Below are 22396 nucleotides of genomic sequence, written 5' to 3'. Positions count from 1 at the left end.
TGCTCGCGGTCGAAGTCGAAGAAGAATCAGACATATCGGAATGGAGGCGCTGCCGCTTATGAGAAGGTTTGGAGGGGGAGACGGGGTCGTCTTGCCCGTTCTTCAACACCTTCAGCAATGGCGAGAGGCCTTTGGTGCCATGAGCAAAAGCTTTCTCGAGCTAGCTCGAGATCTCTGAAGTGGTCATCCCGTAGAAGGTTCAGAGTTTCTGATGGGACCAAGCTCTGACATCCTGGGGGAGAGGCCATGACAGGGGGGGTCTGAGGATCACAATCAGTCGGAAGCGTTTGGCGGCGCAACGCCACCGCAGGCGCACATCGCCCTCGGACCACTGAGTCTCGAGAAGCTGCCCACCGGACGGGCCTATCCAGGAGCAAACCTGGGCGTGTGTCTGCTCTCTGAGAGCCTCCCAAACCGAGTCGTCTGTCCAGGTCTCAGTGCCATCGCTGAGGAACGTGAAAGCGAAGTCCGCCCCTTTGCGGAGCAGGAAGATACTAATGTCGAGACAAGCTGGGAAGGTCCCAAGGTCGGCCACATCCAGGTAGTCCTAGGGGCCAGATCTGTAAAAGTCTCGAGGAAGCTCTCTCTCCTGGAGCTGAGACCCAGCTGAGTCTGCCACTGAGGGGCTAGCGGGAAGGGAAGCCTGCTCCAGTGGTGGTGTAGACTCCGGGTGTCCTGCCAGCGGGGGGGGGAGGGGGAGGAGGCTGAGGGATAGGCGACTCGGACTCCACGGAGGCGACTGGCGGAGAAGGTGGAGGAGGTGGAGCGGGGGCTGCACTCGGCTGGAAAGCCGACGGTGCAGCTAACTCTGTAGGAGAGGCGAGGGGGACGGGGGGGGGATGGGGATGCATCTGGAACTGGGGCTGAGGGGGAGGATGAGGAGACTGAGGAAGAGGAGGCGGGGGCTGGAGCTGCGGGTCGGGCGAGGGGGGGGGAAACTGGGGAGAAGGCGGGGGAGCGGGAGAGAGGGGAATCTGAGGCTGTGGAGGGCGGGCTGCCGTCGAAGAAGCAGCTCTCCCAGGTCCCTGGGGCGGCTGCCTGTCAGGTCTCTGGGGTGCTGCTGCAGGAAGGGTAACCTCTGCCTCCTTGCCTTTATCCGAAATCTTCTTGTTCTTTCCTCTTTTCCTTCTAACCTCGGTCCAACCGCCCACTACCTCTGGACCAGACACCGGCTGCCTTGGCTCCTCCTGACGTGGCTGTCCGGGGGGGAGGCGGGGGCGGAGGGGGCGGGGGCGGGGGGGGTCGAGACGAGCTGGCGAAGCGTGGACAAGCAGCCGCCAAGTGCCCAAAGCCGTGGCACCGCAGGCACTGACCTGGCTGTCCGGTGACTATCATGCTCTGGGTGATGCTGCCGGCACCTGTCACAATCTCGATCACTGCAGGGAGAGTCGCAGGATCCGCCACAGCCACACGGACTCGGGGAGCTCTTGCCGTGGTCACCGCGTCGGCAAAGGTGTCGTGCATAACCCAGCCAAAATGGGAGCCCAAGTCCCTGACAATCGGCCGCAACTCAGCAGCAAGCCCTGGAAAGACTAGTGTCACTGGGTGGCGAGGTATACGGAACCGAACATCGAAATCTGCTGCGTTGAATCCACGGTACCACGGGACTATCATGATAATCTTCCCATCCACCGATGTGGGGGAACCGGCAATCAGGTTGCTCGCAGCTTTCTCACTGGAGAGTTTGAGCCAGAAGATGCCCCTTCCCATAAGGGCCACCTCCTCAATATGGCCATCCTCTAGCAGGAGAGTGGACTGGAGCCAGTCCCTGATGGCAGACCTGGAGGGGGAGTGTCCAATGACCCTACCGTAAACAGAGGTACGAGCAAAGTCAATGGCAACCTCCTGAACACGAGATGGTTGTTGCTCTGTCAGGATAACGCGGTAGGCATCTGGAGAGGGAGGGTCCGACTGGGCCTCCGGATCCGGGCAGGGGGCCGCCATACCGCCAAGACTAACTGCAAGCTTCCGATGAGGAACAGGCTGCCACCCAAGAAGGGGGGACGAAGCGGGAGGTGGAGCCTGGGAGTGAGGCGGACGAGGCGAAGTGATGGGGCGGGGGGGTCGGAACGGAGGGCGGGGTGAAGGGTGCGGGGTGCGGGGAATACGGGGGGGCGCGGAAGGGCGGGGGGGCGGGGTTGGAGTGGAGGGGGCGGAGAGGTGAAGCGGGGGGCGGGGAGAGTGGAATGGAGGCGGGGGGGCGGGTGAAGCGAGGGGGGTCGGCGGGTGAGGCGGAGCGGCGAGAGGGGGGGGGGTGAGGTGAAGCGAGGGGGGGGGGTTAGGTGAAGCGAGGTGAGGCGGAGGGGCGGGGTGGAAGAGAGCGGAGGGGGGGGTGAGGGCGGCTGAGACGAGGGAGAGGGGGGGGGAGTGGAGGCGAGGGGGGGCCGGCGATGTGGAGGTGAGATGGAGCGGAGGGGCGGGGCGAGAGAGCAGCGAGGGGGCGGGTTGGAGGGGAGCGGATGGCGAGAGAGCAGCGAGGGGGAGCGGGAGCGAGGCGAGGGCGCAGCGAGGTGGGCGGCGGGTGAGGAGGAGGGGGGGCGGGGGGCGAGGGCGGAGGGGGAGGGGGCGGGGATGGTCGCGGCGAGGGGAGGAGCTAGGGGGAGGTAGAGCTAACGGCGAGGGGGGGGAGGGGAAGCTCGCAGGAGCAGCGACTGAGATCCATGTCTTTGCCACATGAAAGGGTATTGCACATTGTATGAAGAGCTTTGTGAGCTCACTAGTGGCCTCCTTCACTGCTTGCTTTTGCAAGCGTGCTTGAATGCTAGACCTTTGCAGTGATCCTCTTTTTCCCGCACTAGCATCCACACTAATTGATCCATGTGGCAAGGGTGTTCTTATAGCACTAGGACCCGTGCTCGATGTAGTTGATGCCCCTCTACTTCTCTTCGCAGAACCCAATGTGCTGGCATCATCCAATGGCTCAGTGTCAGCAGCCTCTTCTTCATCTTGCAGCCCTTGCCCTCCACTTTTTGCAGCCAAGGCTGCCATACGCACACGCTTCCATTCTGTTAGGCCACCTTTCACTGGAGTAGGCACGAACTCACAAGGTCCTACATCCTTACTGGGAACACCTGCTAGATGGTCTTTCACCCATGTGGCAGACCCCGTTTTGCTTATGCCGCAATAGTTGCATCTCCACTTCTTGGAGCCACCGCCTCCTTTGTAACTATTCAGATGGGAGACATGGACCCAATAAGCATCTCTCGGCATTGAGGAGGATGGAGAGGTGAGAAGGAGGATGGAGAGGTCACAAGTGAGAAAGGATGGAGAGGTAGAAGGAGGATGGAGAGCTCAGAGGTAAAAGAGGATGGAGAGGTGGAAGGAGCCTGGAGGATCAGAGGTAGAAGTGGAGGATGGAGAGGAGTGTTGGGGTAAAGGCACATTGCCAACCCTTCATTAAAAGATAGGACACCTATGACTGTCTTAAGACAGTCATAGGGTAAACCTAATCCTAATAAAACATAAGTGAGTTTGTGGTGTGGCTCATCATTCTTCACACCCGCACTAGTGTCACTCTCTCTCACTCTCACTCTCTTGCTCTCTTCCACTACACTCCTCCCCGACAGTCCGTACGGCTGCCGTATGACTGTGTACGGGTGTCTCCTTCACTCACCTGCAGGACTCGCTTGTTTTTGCTGCAAAGACTCGACTTTTTGGGGGGAAGCGTGCCTGCTACAGGGACAGAGAGTACACAGGTACTCTGCAGGGACAGAAGTACAGCAGGTACTGAAAAGTACAGCAGACACACCTTTTTTGTTGGAAGAGGAATAGTTCTGAAGCACTCTGTTTTGTGCATGTACGCGCAGTACATGAAGCATTCCTGAAGCATTTCAGCTGTATACTATGCATTTGTTGAGGTACAGCAGATACTCTTGTGTCACTCACGCTTGAGGTGACTTGTACCACAGTGGTGGTGTTTGCGCAGTTACTTGTCTTTCAGGAAGGTCAGATGCTTGTTTTGCAGAAGCTTCTATGCATTTACTGAGTGCAATTCTCAGTTTTGGGTGACCATTTCAAAGGGCTTTTGCCTGGATGTGTTTGCAGTATATGCCTTGAGGCAGTGTGTAGCCAGGGAGCACACATTTGCTTTGTTTCCGCAGTGCATTTGGTGACATTTGTTGCAGGTCACATTCTTTGTACGCACTTTGAAAATCTCAGTTGAGCCACGCTTGGTCAGGGCGCATCGAGTTTACTCGGTCCCTAACTGCCCATCGTTGACAGTGCTCAAAAGATTTTCTTCTTGGTGTTTGTACTTTGTGATTTGTGTTGTTACTGAGTACACAGGGGCAGTCTATGCATTGCACATTGTCAGGTACAAGTGTCAGAGAGACTTCATATTGTATGCTACCTCAGTGTTGAGGTGTTCTCCACTTGATTCAGGTGTCAGATCAAGGGGCTTTTGCCCAGACTTTGTTTGATAGCATTTGGGTTACCGACAGAGATCTTCAGATGCTTTTTCTCCCCTTGGTATAAGGGTGATTGCTTGGGATTTATCCCATTTACTGTTGCAGGTTTTGTGACAGGCTGAAGGGTCATTTACTGTTTTTTTTGGGGTGTTTGTCAAGTGGTTTCTGCAATTTAACTCAGTGCAATACCTCATCTGAGGTGGGAGAAGTGATCAGTACAGTCAGTACAGCAGTGTTTACAGCAGTGTTTGTGGTTTCGTCAGATGATTATGCACTGTTAAGCACTTGTTGAGCAGCAGCAGCAGTCTGAAGTTACTGTTTTTATGCCTCTTTGAGCTCAGAACAGTTTGTCAGAAGGTACAGTATTTGCAGGGTCATTTACTGTTTTGCTGCAGATTTTACTGACAGTAAAAACAGCACCATTGAGAGTGCTTCTGGCTCTTGAATAGAGCAGGTTTTTTCTGAGAAATCAGAATTTTTATTCAGTCTTTTTACTTCCAGGGAGTCAGGTACTTTCCTCATCTGATATGGCATCAGGGGGAGGTGATTCTTCAATTCTGAACATAAAGAAACTGGAAGGAGCACACAACTATGCATTATGGGCAGAACAGTGCTTGAATGTACTTCTGTTAAAGAAGATTGCTAAGCCCATAAGGGTGAAGGGTGTCAAGCCATCTGATATGGCAGCTGATGACTGGGAAGAGCTTGATTTGTCGGCGAGGGCAGCTATCATGCTCACTATTTCAGACACTCTTGTGTTCAATGTACAGGCTGAAAAGACCTCTTATGGTCTATGGCAAAGACTAGAAGAATTGTATGCCCAAAAGAGCTCAGCCAGTAAGGTTTATTGGCTGAAGAAGCTGGTCGATCTTCGCATGAAGGAAGGTACAGCTATGACCTCACACTTGAGTGAGTTCAATGCTATCTTTACACAGCTGATTGCACAGGGGTTGAACCTTGATGAGGAGTTCAAGGCTACTTTCTTGCTGTGTACCCTCCCCGAGAGTTGGGACACTTTCAAGACCACCCTGTCAAACTCGAATGCCACTCTTATTTATGCTGATGTAGAGAGCTCTCTCCTTATGGAGGAGATGAGCAGGAAGAATAATGCAGGCAGCAAGTCTTCAAATGCTTTGCAGGTACAGGACAGAGGCAGGACTCAGCAGAAGGGGAGATCTGCTAGTAAGTCCAAATCCCGCAGTCAGTCCCGTGGCAAAAAGGACATTGAATGCTTTTATTGTGGCAAGAAGGGACATGTGAAGTCGAAGTGCTTCAAGTTCATACGGGATCAGAAAGCCAAGAAGGCTGAAACAAAGGATGCAGGAAATGCAAGCAAAGGCAAAGGCAAGGCCAAGGCAGATGACTTGGATGCAGTGAATGTTGCAGCAGAGGACAGTGACAGTGACATACATGATGTTTTATGCTCTTCTGCTGTAATAGCACATGCTTTGGTTATTGATGGCCATGACATGCACACCTGGCTCTTGGATTCAGGTGCCTCTTTTCATGTTACTCCTCATAGGGAGTGGTTTACTTCCTACACAGGTACTCATGGAGTTGTTCATCTTGGGAACAACTATGCATGTCAGATTGCAGGGATTGGTAGTATACAGATAGTATTTCCTGATGGACAGTCATTTATGCTTGATGGTGTTCGCCATGTGCCGCAAATCAAGAAAAATCTGATTAGCACTGGCTTATTGGGGATGACAGTGGTTACCACACCACATTTGGGGATTCCAAATGGGTGATTACTGATGGCCAGACTGTAGTGGCTGAGGGTTTTAAAAGTGATACCTTGTACCCTCTTTATGTTTCCAGTGTGGGTAATCATGTTGTTGCCATAACCGAGCTGCCAAAGGTTTCATTGTGGCATAGCCGGTTGGGACACATGTCTGTTAAAGGAATGCAAGAACTGTCACGTTTGGGTTATCTGCCGCCTCTCTCTTTCTCAGATTTGCCTACTTGTGATCATTGTATTTTTGGCAAGCACTCTGTCACTTCTCATAAGAGGAGAACTCCTCAGAATAGAGCACCACTTGATCTAGTGCACACTGATCTGTGTGAGATGCCACAGTTATCACTAGGGGGTGCAAAATATTTTATTATTTTCATTGATGATGCCACACGTAAGGTGTGGGTCTATTTCTTGAAGCATAAGGGAGATGCCTTAGATGCTTTCAAGAAGTTTGTCGCTCAGGTTGAGAATCGGACAGGTCGTAGGCTGAAATGCCTCAGATCCGATAATGGGGGTGAGTATGTGTCACATGCTTTTGTGCAGTTTTGCCAAGCTAAGGGCATCAAACAAGAACTCACAGCCCCTCATAATGCATCTCAAAATGGTGCAAGTGAGCGGATGAATCGAACTATTCAGGAGAAGGTTCGATGTATGTTGTCTTATGCTGCATTACCCCATGGCTTTTGGGCAGAAGCCGTGCAAACAGCAGTTCACATTATTAACAGGTCACCAAATAAGGCTTTGGAGTTGAAAGTGCCAGAGGAGGTGTGGTCTGGCAAGCCACCCTCATATAAGCACTTACGTGTATTTGGCTGCGAGTGCTTTGCTCATGTACGCAAAGATCTACGCACCAAACTGGATCCAAAGTCTATCAGATGCATCTTTATGGGTTATGGTGACGAAGGTGAAATGGGGTACAAGTTATGGGATCCCGTTAAACGGAAGATTATACGCAGCAATGATGTCATCTTTAAAGAAGATAGTGTACACAAGGAACCCGTGCAACCTGTAGAATACAGGAGGGTTATTTATGATGATGTTGGACAGCAAAGAATGCCCATTTATATGCAGCAGCAGGCTGCTGCAGATCACCCTGTTCAAGAGGGTATACAGGCTGAAAATCAGCCAGATAATTTTGCCAATGATGCACCACTGGATGTGCCAACAGATGGGCCTGTAGTACAGCCAGATATGGTGGTACAGCCACCCGTCATGCATGAAGAACAGGCTGGACAGCAGCCTAATCCGGAACATTTTGTTAGGAGGAGCACCCGTGCACAACGGCCTCCTGCCAGGTTTGTTCCAGGAGCCAATAATGTGGCTGATTTTATCATGCTGACAGATTGTGGTGAGCCTTCCAGCTTCAAGGAAGCTATGGGAAGAACAGAGAAAAAGAAGTGGGAGAAAGCCATGTAGTCAGAAATGGACTCCCTACTTCAGAATGATACATGGGATTTGGTGCAGTTACCTGCAGGCAGAAAGGTTTTGCCATGCAAGTGGGTTTACAAAGTCAAAGTGGATTCAAATGCTTTACCTCGGTATAAGGCCAGATTGGTTGCCAAGGGATTTAAGCAGGAAAAGGGCATTGACTTTGATGAGATTTTTTCCCCTGTAGTCAAGATGACTACTTTGAGAGCAGTGTTAGCTCTTGTTGCTCATGACGACATGGATTTATGTCAGATGGATGTGAAGACAGCTTTTCTTCACGGAGATCTTCATGATGAGATCTATATGAGTCAGCCAGAGGGATATGCTGTTAAAGGGAAAGAACAGCTTGTGTGTAAGCTCAAGAGGAGCTTGTATGGACTCAAGCAGGCGCCAAGGGAATGGTACAAGAAGTTTGATGCCTTCATGCAGTCCCAAGGGTATCATCGGTGTGAGACCGATCATTGCTTGTACACCAAACGGGCAAAGGATGGCACTTTAATGCTACTTATTCTATATGTGGATGACATGCTTATTGCCAGTAAATCTCAGCATGAGATTAGTGCTTTGAAGAAACAACTGCATAAGTCTTTTGACATGAAAGACTTGGGTGATGCAAATCATATTCTTGGCATGCGTATTACTCGTGACAGGTCCAAGGGACTTTTGTTTTTGTCACAGAAAGAGTACATTGACAAAGTACTGCAGAGGTTTAAAATGGAGGGGGGGAAGTCCATTAGTACCCCGTTGCCTCCACATTTAAAACTCAGCAGTAAGGACAGCCCCAGATCAGATGATGATACGGCTGAAATGGCCAAGGTTCCGTATGCATCTGCAGTTGGATCTCTGATGTATGCCATGGTTGCCACTCGTCCGGATATTGCTTTTGCGGTGGGAGTCATCAGCAGGTATATGGCAAATCCAGGCAAGCGGCATTGGGAAGCAGTGAAAGGTGTCTTGAGGTATCTCAAAGGTACCAAAGACTTGTGCATATGCTATGGTAGGCAAGATGCATTGGTGCATGGTTTTACAGATTCAGACTATGCAGGGAATGCGGATAACCGGAAGTCTACTACCGGTTATATTTTCACATTTGCAGGAGGTGCTATATCATGGGTGTCTCGGTTGCAGAAATGCGTTGCACTGTCAACCACAGAAGCTGAATATGTTGCAGCCACTGAGGCTTGCAAGGAAGCAATATGGCTTACTCGGCTGGTGGGAGATTTGGGCATTACAGGAGATATGCCAGTTTTGCATTGTGATAGTCAGAGTGCTATCATGTTGGCAAAGAATCCGGTCTTTCATCAGAAGACCAAGCACATAGAAGTGAAATATCATTTCATCAGGGAGGTACTGGAAGACAAGCGACTTGAGCTTGTGAAAGTGCATACTGATGATAATCCTGCAGATTTGCTCACTAAGAGCCTGCCTACAGAGCGGTTTGCACATTGCCGCCACATCATGGGATTAGGATGAGACCATTCTTATTTTATGGTCTTGTATACAGTAACTGTATATTGCTGTAATTTTTATTCTTTTCTCCCCTTTAGGCACATTGGCCTTTAGGTGGGAGGTTGTTGGGGTAAAGGCACATTGCCAACCCTTCATTAAAAGATAGGACACCTATGACTGTCTTAAGACAGTCATAGGGTAAACCTAATCCTAATAAAACATAAGTGAGTTTGTGGTGTGGCTCATCATTCTTCACACCCGCACTAGAGTGTCACTCTCTCTCACTCTCACTCTCTTGCTCTCTTCCACTACACTCCTCCCTCTCAAGGAGGAGGATGGAGACTCGAGAGGTTACAAGTAAGATTAAAGAGAGGATGGAGAGAAGAAGGATGGAGGGATGGAGAGCAGGACTTTACCAGCAATTTCTGCTTTCAATGCAAAGCCTGGCTTTGTCCCTTTTGCTGCCTAAGTCTGATGAAGCATCATTGTTGAAGTCGAAAGGGAGAGAGATGAGAGCATTCCCATTAGAGTCAGTCTCCATCCCTCAATGTTGCTAGTATTGCAATGTGAAGCTGATAATAGCAATACTTTTATTTCTCACAGCCCTTGATTGTAATCAGATGGAAACTGCACACTGCATTGTGATTTTAGAGGATGAGTTTGGGCATGTTCTTGGATCAAATAAAGCATAGCATCATGAAGGTGGCAACCAGAACTTGCGTTGAGGAACTGAACATCCAAAATACCTCTTGGATGGGAATTAGGCTTTATGCTTTAATAGGCTAGTACTAGGAGGGCTGCTAGCCAAAAGCCTTAGGCTTGGAACAAGTGTGAAGATTAGTCAAGAAATCTGAGTTTGGAATTGTACATTAAATTGTATAAAGCTATGGTGAGCACAAATGGTAGGGCATGCCTTCTTTTTACACTGGAAACCATCAGCATCCATGTTTGTATATGTACATGTGGCAGCTTATCTCAGCTCACCATTTGTGACACAATTGGATATGGGACAATAGTTCCAGCAGTACACGTGGTACCCACATACACTAAAAGTCAGATATCTTCCACTTAAACTAACAGATTTTTAGATATGAGTACCCTAGGCTAATCTATTCTCTCAGCCCTACACAGCTAAACTGACAGCTCTTCACTAATTATAAAAGGTATCCTCTGGTACAGTTAATCCCTTAATCCCTTTCTTTTATAGCAGCCTTGCTTTTCTTCATTTTGCAGAAATATGATTTGTTTTACACCTTCAACTTTCCAGTAACACACTCTATTGTTATGTCATTTCAGTATTGATGCATAATGTACTGTTTTAATTGTTCCCTTTTTGTGGCAACCTCCACTCCGTTAGGCTTGCTTAGGGATCCTCTGTAGCTCTAATAGTTTTAAAATTTTACACACAGTACCTGTAAGTGCTACACACATATCGTTGAGGGCTTTCTACAGCAATCTTTATACTTCTTATTTACGTGTTAATGAAGGAATCAACACTCTATGATAGCTGCACAGAGTTTAAGGCACTGAGGTTGAGCTTTTGATGCTTTCAATTATTATATGGGCTAGACAAAATCCTTCTTAATGTTACACTGAATCTGCAAGGTGTGGTGTGTTTGAATCTGATGAAGACATGACTGATGTATCTCTTTCAATATGCAAGGAAGTCGAAATCGAGAAAGAGAGAGGTGGAGTGGCGCTAAAGCTAGAACAGGAAAAGGCGAATGAGAGACTGAATAAAGAACTAAAGCATAAGGTATGCAGGCTTCTATGGGATATGTAGTTGTTATTGTTGGGACATTTTTTAATACTGAACAGCAGTGAATGCCTGTTTGATCCACCTCTCCAGGAAGAGGAGATCAAGCTGAAGCTCATCAAAACAGAGCTGATTGGAAAGACCCAATTGGCAACAGCTATTGCAGAGGAGAAGCTAGCTTATTTGGAAGACATGAAGGATGTGAAACTACAGGTATGTTTTATATGTTCAACGGGATTTAGTCTTGCTTGCAAAACCTAATTGAGAAGGTGGTGTTTGTGTTGTGGCTTGCTGCATTTTGCTAAGATTTTTCCTGTTGAACACCGGAGCTTCTTTATTATGCAATAAATATAGATGGGATGGCTTTTAAAATTATTTTAATGGTCGAATCCTGAATCCCGTCAAGAATATGTCCAGCTTGAGGCTCTAAACATGGCCTTTTACACGCGATCAGAGGAAGCCCGCCAAAGCCATACAGTTCATAAACTTGCTGTGGTGAGTCTCATCTTACTGCTGCTTTTGTTCTTTTCAATCATCTTGTCTATATATTTGGTATTTTAGGCACACGAACTTGTATGTGGCATTGCAAACAGACATGATGTTGGCTATTCTTTCGTACATGAAGTATATGTCTGTCAGCGCATTGTAGTCTTTAGTTTTATGAAGATATGATTGTACACTCTCTTTGAGATTTGTGGATTCGTAATGTTTCAAAAGAATCTCTAACTGTACTCTTGATTGTACAGAATGTTCAGGTGGACAAGGTGTATGGATTTGCTGTTGAAAGAATCTTGGTTTTTTAATCTTCTAGATATAGTGCAAACTATAAAATGGGGACTTGCTACAAGGTTTGAATTATCCTTTATGTTGTATGTAGGGGACTTTTGCCATGGAAGATGCTATGATGAGGGGTGCTCCAGTTGAAAAGGAGGTCTTCCTGATTCTTTCATCAGCGGGAGGCTCTGCTTCGGATCCTCTTCTAAATGCTGCTATATCGTCTCTGTCACAGGAGGTCATCAAAGAAGGAACCCGAACTCCTGCTCAATTGCATCAAAAGGTAGGTTCTATTTTATTGAATTCTTATCCTTGTTTCTGGTAAGAATAGTCACGTTTGTGATTCATGCAGAGAAGGTTTTTCATATGTGAAAATTTTATGAAAGATCACAATCTGCATTGCCGAGTGATGGAAGCGCAGATGCTAACAAGCAGTTTGGCCCATATCAAGGCAGTAGTGGAGGCAATACTTATCTGCACTATGGAAATGGATGTCCATGGGGCCTTTTATATATATAGGGAAATCTTCTGCATTTGAACATCTGTTACAAAAGCTGCATTGTGCTCAGAAGAACATACGTCAGCAAAGTACTCTATGATAATTTAAAGGATTTGCTTGGACTGCAATATCACACGTCTGCTACCCAGAGTTGAAGAGGCAAATTTGAAAATGCTTCCAAATCTTAGTTTCCCTACCTGTAATGTGCCTAGTCTGGGCACATACATAAAACAAAGCGTAGAAAAGGGGTAGGGGACAGATTACTTCTACCCCTTCTCCTTCCTTCTCTCCCTTCCTCTCTCTTGGGAAGGGAGAAAGAAAGAAAGAAAGAAAGTTTATTAAAGTCTACTAAAGACTGATGGGTCTATGGGACTGATAGAAAACCTGATACAATGAGCAAAAGGGTGGAGCTACTAAGCGAGCATCCTAACGCATGCTAGATTAACAACTGTGTAGACATAGTCAATGCTATCATCATGCATGTCACCATAGTCATAGTCATCTGTGGCATCATCATCTCTCACAATAGATGAAATCTGATCCAATACAATACAATACAGAGTAGCGCACACATGAAACGTCAAGGTACACCTGATGACGGACTAGGCAATGTAGGCAAGAAGCCTATGCGTAATAGATGTGTCTGCTGTCTGGGGGAGTAGTCCGTTGTGCCCTCTTGGCGGCTACTCTCCGCCTGACGAGCGCCACAATAACCCCTGTTGGCCGCACTCTAGGTCTGAAAATAGATGAGATGCCAGCTAGTGTGATCCGTGCGTCTGTCCTGTGTCGAGTGTGTCACATCTCGGTCTTGGGGTCTCTGCCTCTCTTGCTATCTGTGATTTGGGGGGGGGGGTGGGCAGCATGCTCTGGCAAGAAGAACTCTGTGATCTTACTCTGGGATGGACCAGACAAGGCCTACCGCCCCTGTCTCTGTGATTTGATGAGATGCTCTCTATGTCGGATCACCTCGTGAATGAAAGCGGCAAGGCACTCCTACGATTGCCCATCTGACTGCGGATGAAAAGTAGAAGAAAACTGAAGACTAGTGCCAGTGAGCACACGCACAACCTAAGTGTTGGCATTTTTGGCCATATTATCAAAAAGTCCTCGCCAAAACAAGCTAGTCATGCGAGGATCTCTATCACTCACGATAGACTTAGGCATGACATGATATTTAAAAATATCATGCATAAACAACTTCGCCATATGATCTGCCCCAATCTTCTTCCGCACAAGAATGAAATGTGCCTAGCTTACTAAATCGATCAATGATCGTCAATATTCCATCATTACCTGTAGCAGTCCTGGGCAAATAAAAAATGAAGTCCATGGCTATGCTTTCCCACGATCTATTTGGGATGGGCAAAGGATGTAACAATCTTGGAGTCTTCCGGCGATCATACTTCACCTTCTGACATGTCATGCATGTACGAACATATTCTTCAACATCACGAGGCAGTGTAGGCCAATAAAAGATTCACTCATGACCTTTTGCCTCAACTGCTAAGTGACACATAGCCTGCCATGCATCATCATATAACCATCCTTAAGACATAATGCTCATGTCTCTGCTCGTTCGTAAGCTGTTCATAAATTCTAGAAAATTGCTCATCATCTGCATACTGATCTTTCATAGCATCCAGCTCATTATGATAAGCTATTGTCATAGCTGAAACTTGCAGCTTTCGAGACAAGGCATCTGCAACCACATTCTTCTTGTCTTCAACATGTACAATCTGAAAATCTCCTGTTGCGTAGCATTGACCTTGTAGGATGGTTTATTAGGTGGACTATTGCTAGGTATAATATGAATCCCATGGTCCTCTGGCCTTTCTGGCGGAAGCTCACTAGGCAATTCATTTGAAAAGCAATCTGAAAACTGATTTAGAAAAACAGCCCTTTCTTTGTCCATACAAGAAACAGTATGCCCTTCGTTTACTAGAGGAATCTCCCTAGCAAAAACCATGTACGCAAAAAAATGAGTTTTTATTACAAAATTTATGGCTGAAGCCTTAACAACTGGGACAGATTCCCCTTTCAATTTTGCATCGATTACATGGGTCTTCCCTTTATGACAAACTGTAATTTTTCTCTTTTTGGCTTCTATCACTGCATCCAAACGGTGCATCCATGGAATTCTCAACAAAACGTCACAACCGGAGAGAGGCATAATATAGAAGTCTTCGCTGTCCACCAAAGACTGAATATCCGAGTTGTGAAGCTGGCATGGCAAATCCAGAGTTTAGCACTCCTGTCACTCCTATTATAGGGAAGCTTCCCTTGTTGTGGGTTGATCAGCTATGCGCTTACCCATTGCTTGGGTGCTACAGGGAGTCCGTGGACACCTATGGCAGTGAGGGGAGTTGAGTGACCCCGTATGGGATGGGCTGCTAGTAACAACTCCAAGCCTCATGCAAGTGTATGTCCCTATACTCCGTCTTCAAGCACTCTTTGCAACAATCTTTTTTTAATTGCTTGCAAACAGGGACTTTTGATCATGATGTATATTTGTCATATCTTGAAATCTTTTCTTGATGGACTTGAGCACATCCTGCTTTGGGATTGTGACTCTATAATATAAAAATAACAAGTTGATATATCATGATATGTGCAACCCATAAGGTGAGAGACTGTTGGTCATGGCAGTGCTGGACAGTGGAGAAAGCTCCTATATGCTTTCTTTTTCTGCTTTGAGTAGATAGTTGACTAATTGGGCACTAGTGACAGCCATGGGGGACTGTGTGGCCAAGTGTGGTTACTAGTGATAGTTTCGCGCTGTGTGCAAGCTTTTTGGAATATAAATGGAGGCCTATTACCAGGATTGGTGAGAGCTGTGAGCAGTAAAGGCTTTGCAGTGAAATCTAAATTTGTATGATTGGATATATTCTAGTCTCACAAAGGTATATATTTGTATCACCTTAACCGGCATGCAAATTCTTTGAATTTTCGTCCAACTGGTGATCGGCTGTTCAACTACATCGATTTATCTTATGCGGGTGTAGAAGCCCCAACGGCTAAAATTTCTCAATAGAACAACAAAAAATCTAAAATTTTATGATTGAATATATTCTAGTCTTACAAAGGTACTTTTTTCTATCACCTATTCTTTGAATTTCGTCCAAGTGGTGATCAACTGTTCAACTATATGGATTTATTTTACGTGGTGTAGAAGCCCCAACAACTAAAATTTTTCAATAGAACAACAAAAAAGCTAAATTTGTATGATTGGATATATTCTAGTCTTTACAAAGGTATATTTTTCTATCACCTTAGCGGACATGCAAATTCTTTGAATTTCGTCCAAGTGGTGATCCGCTATTCAACTATATCGATTTATCTTACGTGGGTGCAAAAGCCCTAACAGCTAAAATGTCTCAATAGAAGAACAAAAAATCTAAATTTGTATGATTGGATATATTCTACTCTTACAAAGGTATATGTGGCATGCCTTAGATGCAAGAAAGAATGTATCCTTTATGTAGCCTGGAATTCTGGGCCTCTCACTTAATTAAAGAAATATCGAAAGGGGCACCAAGGTTTGGGGCCAATCTATGTCTTTGTCTTGGTACAGGGGCACTCTAGCTCCCAATCTGCCAGTTATACCTTTGCTGAATTGTTGATATAACAGTGTTGGCTGGTTATTTGTCAGTTCTACTATCCTTTAAATTTATTGAAGGCCGGTTTCAGATTCTGCCTAGCTGGCTGTGCGCCTTCAAAAATTAACAAGGTATTTATGTTACAAGAGCTCTCGGTGCTCATTTAGGATACTAGCTAGGGCACTTTTTACGCCAGTTAGGGCCTTAGCACATGGATGGGGCTAGCATGGGTTTAGGATGGGAATATTTTTGTCATCATTACTCCCATCTTACACCAAGTCGTCTAGGATGGATTTAGAATGGGAGTAGCCACTTTTTCTGCCATCCTGGACCATGGCCTCTAGACCCTGGCAGCCAAAATGGGTTCCCCTTTTTTAGGGATTCAAAAACATGGAAGGATGACATGTGTCCTTGTCCCCACAAGGTCCCCACCTCTTAAACACATGAAATGATGCCATGTGTCCTCTTCCTCCTTAACCCATCCCTAGTTCTTTTTTTGTTAGCACATGGTGGGATGGGAATAGGATAGAAATATGCATTGGACCACTTGGGACCACCTTTTCCCATTCCCATCCTATTTCTTCCCATGTGCTAAGCCCCTCGGTGGAGGTTTTCCGCCTGTTCCTATTTGTGCTAAGTAAGCACACACCGTTCAACCATGGAAGGGGTGTGCCTAGAGTACACAACCCTAGGGTACCTGATGTACCTGGTACTTTTTGTGTGGTTGACACTTGCAATTACATCAATCCATTGCTTCCATGTTCGTACCTTTGACTTGATCCTCTCTCAAACCCGACAGTGGTATCAGAGCATTGGTTCAAGCCCATGGATTTTGCCTTCAACATCCACCTCGATTTTTCTCCAGGATCTAAGCTGTTTCAGGTCCGCTGAAAACACATCTTTCTTCATTGACATTTTGGTGAGGGAGCTACTGCTGCAACCGTCATCTTCAGACATGGATAAGTTTCTTGCTGGTGGCTGCCCTCTCTTTGGGTTTTGACCTGCTCTGCCCTGGTGTGCACCCTCCACAGGTTTTCGACGTCTTCATTTGGGGAGGGGGAAGGATATGCTGCCGCGTCACTAGCTTTAGCTGCAGCCATCACCTTCCGAACTACCGTTGCCATTCAGGAGTATGTCGCCTATTCGTAGAGGGGCCTCTAAATTGGCCTTCAACAATATAAATCCTGCCCAACCTTTGGAGGGATTCTTTGCCCATTGTCTGCACCGAAAATCGACATTAACCGAATTTGAAAGACAGCCAACAATGCCATCAACAGATCAATCAAGTCTGAAATGGGAGCGACCCACCAGACCAACCAAACTTGAAAGGACAACGTATCAATGCCGCCAACAGGTAAACCAACAATGAATATGTATCTGTAGAGCCTAGGTAACAAATACATAATACATTGCACATAAGATGCATCAAAACCAAGTGGCTAGCACACCAATCATAGAGGCCGTCACGGCGAAGATATTGTCAGTAACTGGTACCTCGGGTAAAACAAAATGCAACACCAAGTGTCCTCTAAGATACATGAGCGGGTCTGTACAACAAGAATGGAAGCGCTAACTCCCCCCCTGTGCATCAGGTAATGCTACAAACACCCGGCACTCTACTGAACCTGAATGAGTACCACGTAAAGTGGGCTCCATTGGAAAGCCTCAAGATAAAACTGTAACACCTGAGGAGTATCGGCTAACTCGTCCTCCTCCATCCACTTCCTATGCAATGATGAATAGTTACAAAACTTCACCAAAGAGCATCGTACAACTTTACCTTTTACCTTCCTTTTCCTATGTGATGGGATCTGCTCGGGTATAAGGATCTCATCCAAGTCTTCCACCTCTGGTTGAATCTCCGAAGGCAAATCCGTAGGCACATCACCTTGAAAAGGCTTAACTGAAGCGATCAATGCCTGTAGGTGTCCTCGGCAAATAAAATCCATGGCTATGCTCTCCCATGGTCCATCGGGTATGGGCAAAGGACGTAACAGTCCAAGAGTTTTCCTGCAATCATACATCGCCTTCTGACAAGTTAGGCATGTGCGGACATACTCATCAACATCGCGACGCAACGTAGGCCAATAAAAGAAATGCTCCACCGCCTTAACCATAGCATCAATACCTCGATGTCCTACGTACGGTGGATCATGAGATTCCCTCATGACCTTTTGCCTTAGCTGCTTAGTTACACATAATTTGCCATGCATCATCATAAACCCATCCTTAAGCACATAATGCTCGTGCCGTTGTCCATTAATAAGCTGGTCATAGATTTCAGCAAATTGCTCATCTTCCGCATAGAAATTCTTCATTTCATCCAACTCATTGTGATAAGCAATGGTCACAGCTGAAACTTGTGGCTTCCTGGACAAGACATTTGCAACCATATTCTTCTTGCCCTCAACATGTACAATCTGAAAATGAAACATTGAGAAGTTTGCCCACCTCATGTGCTTCTCAGAGAGCTTAGATTGCGTCAAGAAGTAGCGCAAAGACTAATGATCCGTCTATACTGTAAACATTCCCTCATGACCTTTTGCCTTAGCTGCTTAGTTACACATAATTTTCCATGCATCATCATAAACCCATCCTTAAGCACATAATGCTCGTGCCGTTGTCCATTAATAAGCTGGTCATAGATTTCAGCAAATTGTTCATCTTCCGCATAGAAATTCTTCATTTCATCCAACTCATTGTGATAAGCAATGGTCACAGCTGAAACTTGTGGCTTCCTAGACAAGGCATTTGCAACCACATTCTTCTTGCCCTCAACACGTACAATCTGAAAATGAAACATTGAGAAGTTTGCCCACCTCATGTGCTTCTCCGAGAGCTTAGATTGCGTCAAGAAGTAGCGCAAAGACTAATGATTTGTTTGTACTGTAAAATCAGCTCTAAATAAATAATGCTTCCAAGTGGATAAAGCATGAAGGACAGCCAACATCTCCTTCTCATAAATCTGTAAATGGCAACTCAGTTGGCGGTAGAATGCGACTCTCATAAGCTACAGGATGCCCATCCTGTGTGAGAACAGCTCCAATACCATTTTTACCACAAGCATCCGCATGCACATGAAAAGACTTCCTCAAGTCTGGTAAACCCAGCACTGGATCTGTTGTAAGCTTGCGCTTCAACTCCTTGAAAGAGTCATTCTCCGCTTGTGCTCACTGGAAAGGTCTCTCCTTCTTGGAAAGCGCATGCATAGGGGCTGCAATTTTTGCAAAGTGACGGATAAAACGATGGTAGTAGAAACACAAACCCAAGAAACTACGAACCTCGTGCAAATTCTTTGGTTGTGGCCAACTCGTATTGCTTCCACTGTAGCTAGATCCATACGAACCCCGTCCTTGGAACAATAGGCCCCAAAAAATGAATCTCAGCCATGAAAAACTCACTCTTCTTGGGTTTTATGAGCAACCTCTGCTTCCTGAGCTCAGCTAACACAATCGCGAGATGCTCCCGATGCTCGTCCTCATCTTTCAAAAATACAATCATGTCATCAAAGAAAGTACGCACAAAGGCTCTGTGGTCTCGAAAGATCGTGTCCGTCATACAATTGAAGGTGGTAGGAGCATTAGTGAGTCCGAAAGGCATAAGCAAAAACTCATACAACCTAAAAGAAGTCCTGAATGCCGTCTTATGGACATCCTCTGGATGTATGCGAACCTGATGGTACCCACTCTTCAAATCAATGCGGCTGAAAACAGCTCCCCCCTTCAATTTATCCAAAATATCATCTATCCTGGATATAGGGAAGCGATCCTTAATGGTGATTTTATTCAAGGCGCGGTAATCAATACACATACGCCAAGAACCATCCTTCTTTTGAACCAACAGAACTGGAGAGCAATAAGGCGATGAACTTGGCTGAATCAGCCCCTTCTCCAAAAGTTCATTTACCTGACTCATGATCTCCTGCTGCTGCGCCGCACTAACTCTGTAAGGTGGTCTATTGGGTGGACTATTGCCAGGTATGATGTCAATCCCATGGTCCTCTGACCTTTCTTTATGAAGGAGTAAGTGCCTGATAATAGTAATTGAAGTCATCTAGATGCTTTTATTGGTACTTCAATTCCCAACCAAGAGGGGATGCTCGTGCACGCGTGTGTGTGCGTGTACGCACATGTGCACATGGACATGGATAAGTAGAGTTATATTTTTATGTATATGTATGTAAACATGTGCATGTAGTTATAGATGTAATGATTATGTACATGCAGTCACGGACATGTTTATTTATAGTTACTGTCAGGAGGACTTGAATTTTTAACTCAGTATTGTGAAATTTACGTGTGAATACCTTTAGCATGCATGTGGGCAAGGCCTTGGAAAGTTAAGTGGGGGCCTTGCGGTGAATTAAATGTGCCTTGGAGAATTGTGAAGGCTCATAGAATGGTCAAAAGGGGGGCATGTGAAATATGCCCATGTGGCAGGATTCTAATCAAGGATTCAATGCGTGCATGCTGGATAGGGAATGAGCATTTTGGGGTATTCGATCTTCACATCGTGTGGCTATTTCTTCAGGGAGCAGGGGCTCTACTCGAGATTGTGGGAGTGTTGGCGGAACGCAAGGTCTTCACGTCGTGTGGGATCCCTTTGTCGCATGTCTTGGTGCAGCAGAGAGCTACTGGCTCTCCCATTGGGTGGCTGGCGGGGCTGATCATAGAGAGCCACTCTCTTTCTTTCTCATTGCGGGCTGGTGTGGTGGAGTGCACAGAGAGATACTCTTGCTCAACGCGGGCTGGTGGAGTGGAATACTCGGAGAGGAACACTCTCTCTCTCTCTCTTTTACTGGGCTGGTGTGGCGGAGCTCATGGAGAATGACTTTTTGTATCATTGTGTGACCAGTTTGATGGAGCACACGAAGAGGAAGGTCGTTTCTTTTTGAAGGTCCGATTGATGCGGGAAGTGTTTGTTGGTACCCTCTCTCAGTTCTGAGCGGCTAGGTGGCTACCTGGGCACTGATGGCGGCCGTGGGGAACTGTGTGGCCAAGAGTGGGCTGAAAGAGATTTCCCAATAAATAAAGAAATGAAAGAAATACCCAAAGGTGCGCCAAGATTTGGGGCCAATCTGTCTTTGCATTGGTGCAGGGGCGATCTAGCTCCCAATCTGTGAATTGTGTGTTTGCTGAGTGGTTTGGGGTGACAGTTGTTGGCTGGTTAAGTGTTAATTACCGCCCTTTTGTTAGTCTGAAGGCTGGTTTCATTTACACACGCGTGTGTGCACACATCACAATAAGCAGAGAGAGAGAGAGAGAGAGAGAGTTCTTATTGAGTTTCGATTTATTGACTGCATTTTCGTTTTTTAGTTTGAAACAATGACTGGAGCATTACGGGCGCTGTCACTGATACCAGCGGCAGGTGGTGGTCTATTAAGTCATGCAGCTGCCAAAATTGTGTCAGCGCTGAAGGTAGCTTTTATCTTCAAGTTTTCTGGACTGACTTCTAGTATTTATTACATGGAGCTTCATACACGACCATGCAAAACGCAAGAAGTCGTCCTCTAATAATGTTTTAAGATGCAACAAACAAATCCCCAATTATTGAGTGCTAGATGTGCATGCATAGTCAAGCATAGAAATTCAGAAATTTCAGGTGTGAACTAATGTAATCTTCAAATCAAGGAAGCCATCAAGGCTTGACCAGCACTTTACGGTACTGATTCAGATACAATATTTTAGGGTGTGCCGAGAGTTGAACTTTTCATACGAAGTACTACATACTAAACAAGGCTCTGAGAGAGAGGGAGAGAGAGAGTTGTGTAATAATGTTTGCAATTTTTTTCTGACCAGGTGAGGGAGCAAGGCATTTATTTAGATGGGATTGAGGCAGTTATTAGCCAGGTTCAAAGATATTTGGCCGATGGCAAGCTTGCAGATGCTGCTGATGTATTGGAGAGAAGTGTGGAAGGAACTAAGGCAGCAGATCTGGTAGCAGATTGGATAAAGCATGCTCGAGATCGGGCAGCAATGGAGCAGGTACTATCATTGTTGCAAGCTCATGCGACTGCTGTTGCGTCTAGTATGGCATAAAAGACCGAAACTTTGCTCAGCAAGAAGATGACGGAGCCTATTTTCTTGAAGTACATCCTCGCTCTCAAAGGATGTACTTCAAGTGAAATTAAAGTGAAATTCTGTCCTCATGAGAATTGCCTTCAGCGAGAGGAACCATCCAAGTTCATGTCTTTTTTGGTCATTTCCTACCACAACCAACTTATTTCCTTTGGAGACTAGTTTAGAGCACAGGCTTTTGCTGAAGGCTAATTGCAGTGCCTAATTGAGACAGGTATAATTTAATAGAATTAAAGGGGGATGAAGCTTTAATGAGAGTAAAGTAGTCAAGGGCAAAAATGCTTGCTGCTCCATTAGTTCTTTGTTGAGTAAAACTTAGCATTGTCCCCCCCAACCATACCCCTCTAATTAAATCTCTCTCTCTCTCTCTCTCTCTCTCCCCCCCCCCGCCCCCGCGGCCCACCCAATATATATATATATATATATGTCCCCTTTTATACCTTACCCAATATCAAGCTAGATCTTTTAGGGTTTTTGACTCCAAACACATTTTTCCCATTTGAATTAAATCACTCCAAGAAGGGCTTGTCCTGAAACTGCAGAGAAATAAATCCTACCTTGATTGACTTTTGGTATGCATTTTAGATTTCGGAGTGTAAGATTAAGTTTTCTTTTTGTATTCAACTATTGGAGAAAGGTTAGGGTATAATTCTCTGCACGACGGGATCCTATA

At 46.1% G+C, this 22396-nt stretch overlaps 1 protein-coding gene across 4 annotated transcripts in view; it reads left to right on the top strand.

Moving 5' to 3' along the window:
- LOC147885394 (MICOS complex subunit) overlaps positions 1–21856 on the top strand; it is a 58190-nt gene extending 36334 nt beyond the window's left edge. For 3 of the 4 annotated variants that reach the window (XM_087396862.1, XM_087396863.1, XM_087396865.1), the window contains 6 exons: positions 10685–10777; positions 10871–10990; positions 11195–11272; positions 11655–11834; positions 20962–21063; positions 21445–21856. In XM_087396862.1, coding sequence (XP_087252988.1) covers positions 10685–10777; positions 10871–10990; positions 11195–11272; positions 11655–11834; positions 20962–21063; positions 21445–21684 — 813 coding nt within the window. In that variant the 3' untranslated portion in view covers positions 21685–21856. The remainder of the gene's footprint in view (positions 1–10684; positions 10778–10870; positions 10991–11194; positions 11273–11654; positions 11835–20961; positions 21064–21444) is intronic. The other variant, XM_087396864.1, reaches the window with a different exon arrangement.
- The last annotated feature ends 540 nt before the right edge of the window (positions 21857–22396 follow it).

Source organism: Dipteris shenzhenensis, chromosome 25, assembly GCF_047967505.1.
Source record: "Dipteris shenzhenensis isolate YYH24624 ecotype China chromosome 25, Dip_SZ_1.0, whole genome shotgun sequence".
In the NCBI taxonomy this organism is placed as follows: domain Eukaryota; kingdom Viridiplantae; phylum Streptophyta; class Polypodiopsida; order Gleicheniales; family Dipteridaceae; genus Dipteris; species Dipteris shenzhenensis.
Note: the sequence above shows the minus strand (reverse complement) of the source record. Positions and strands in the feature narration are given on the sequence as shown.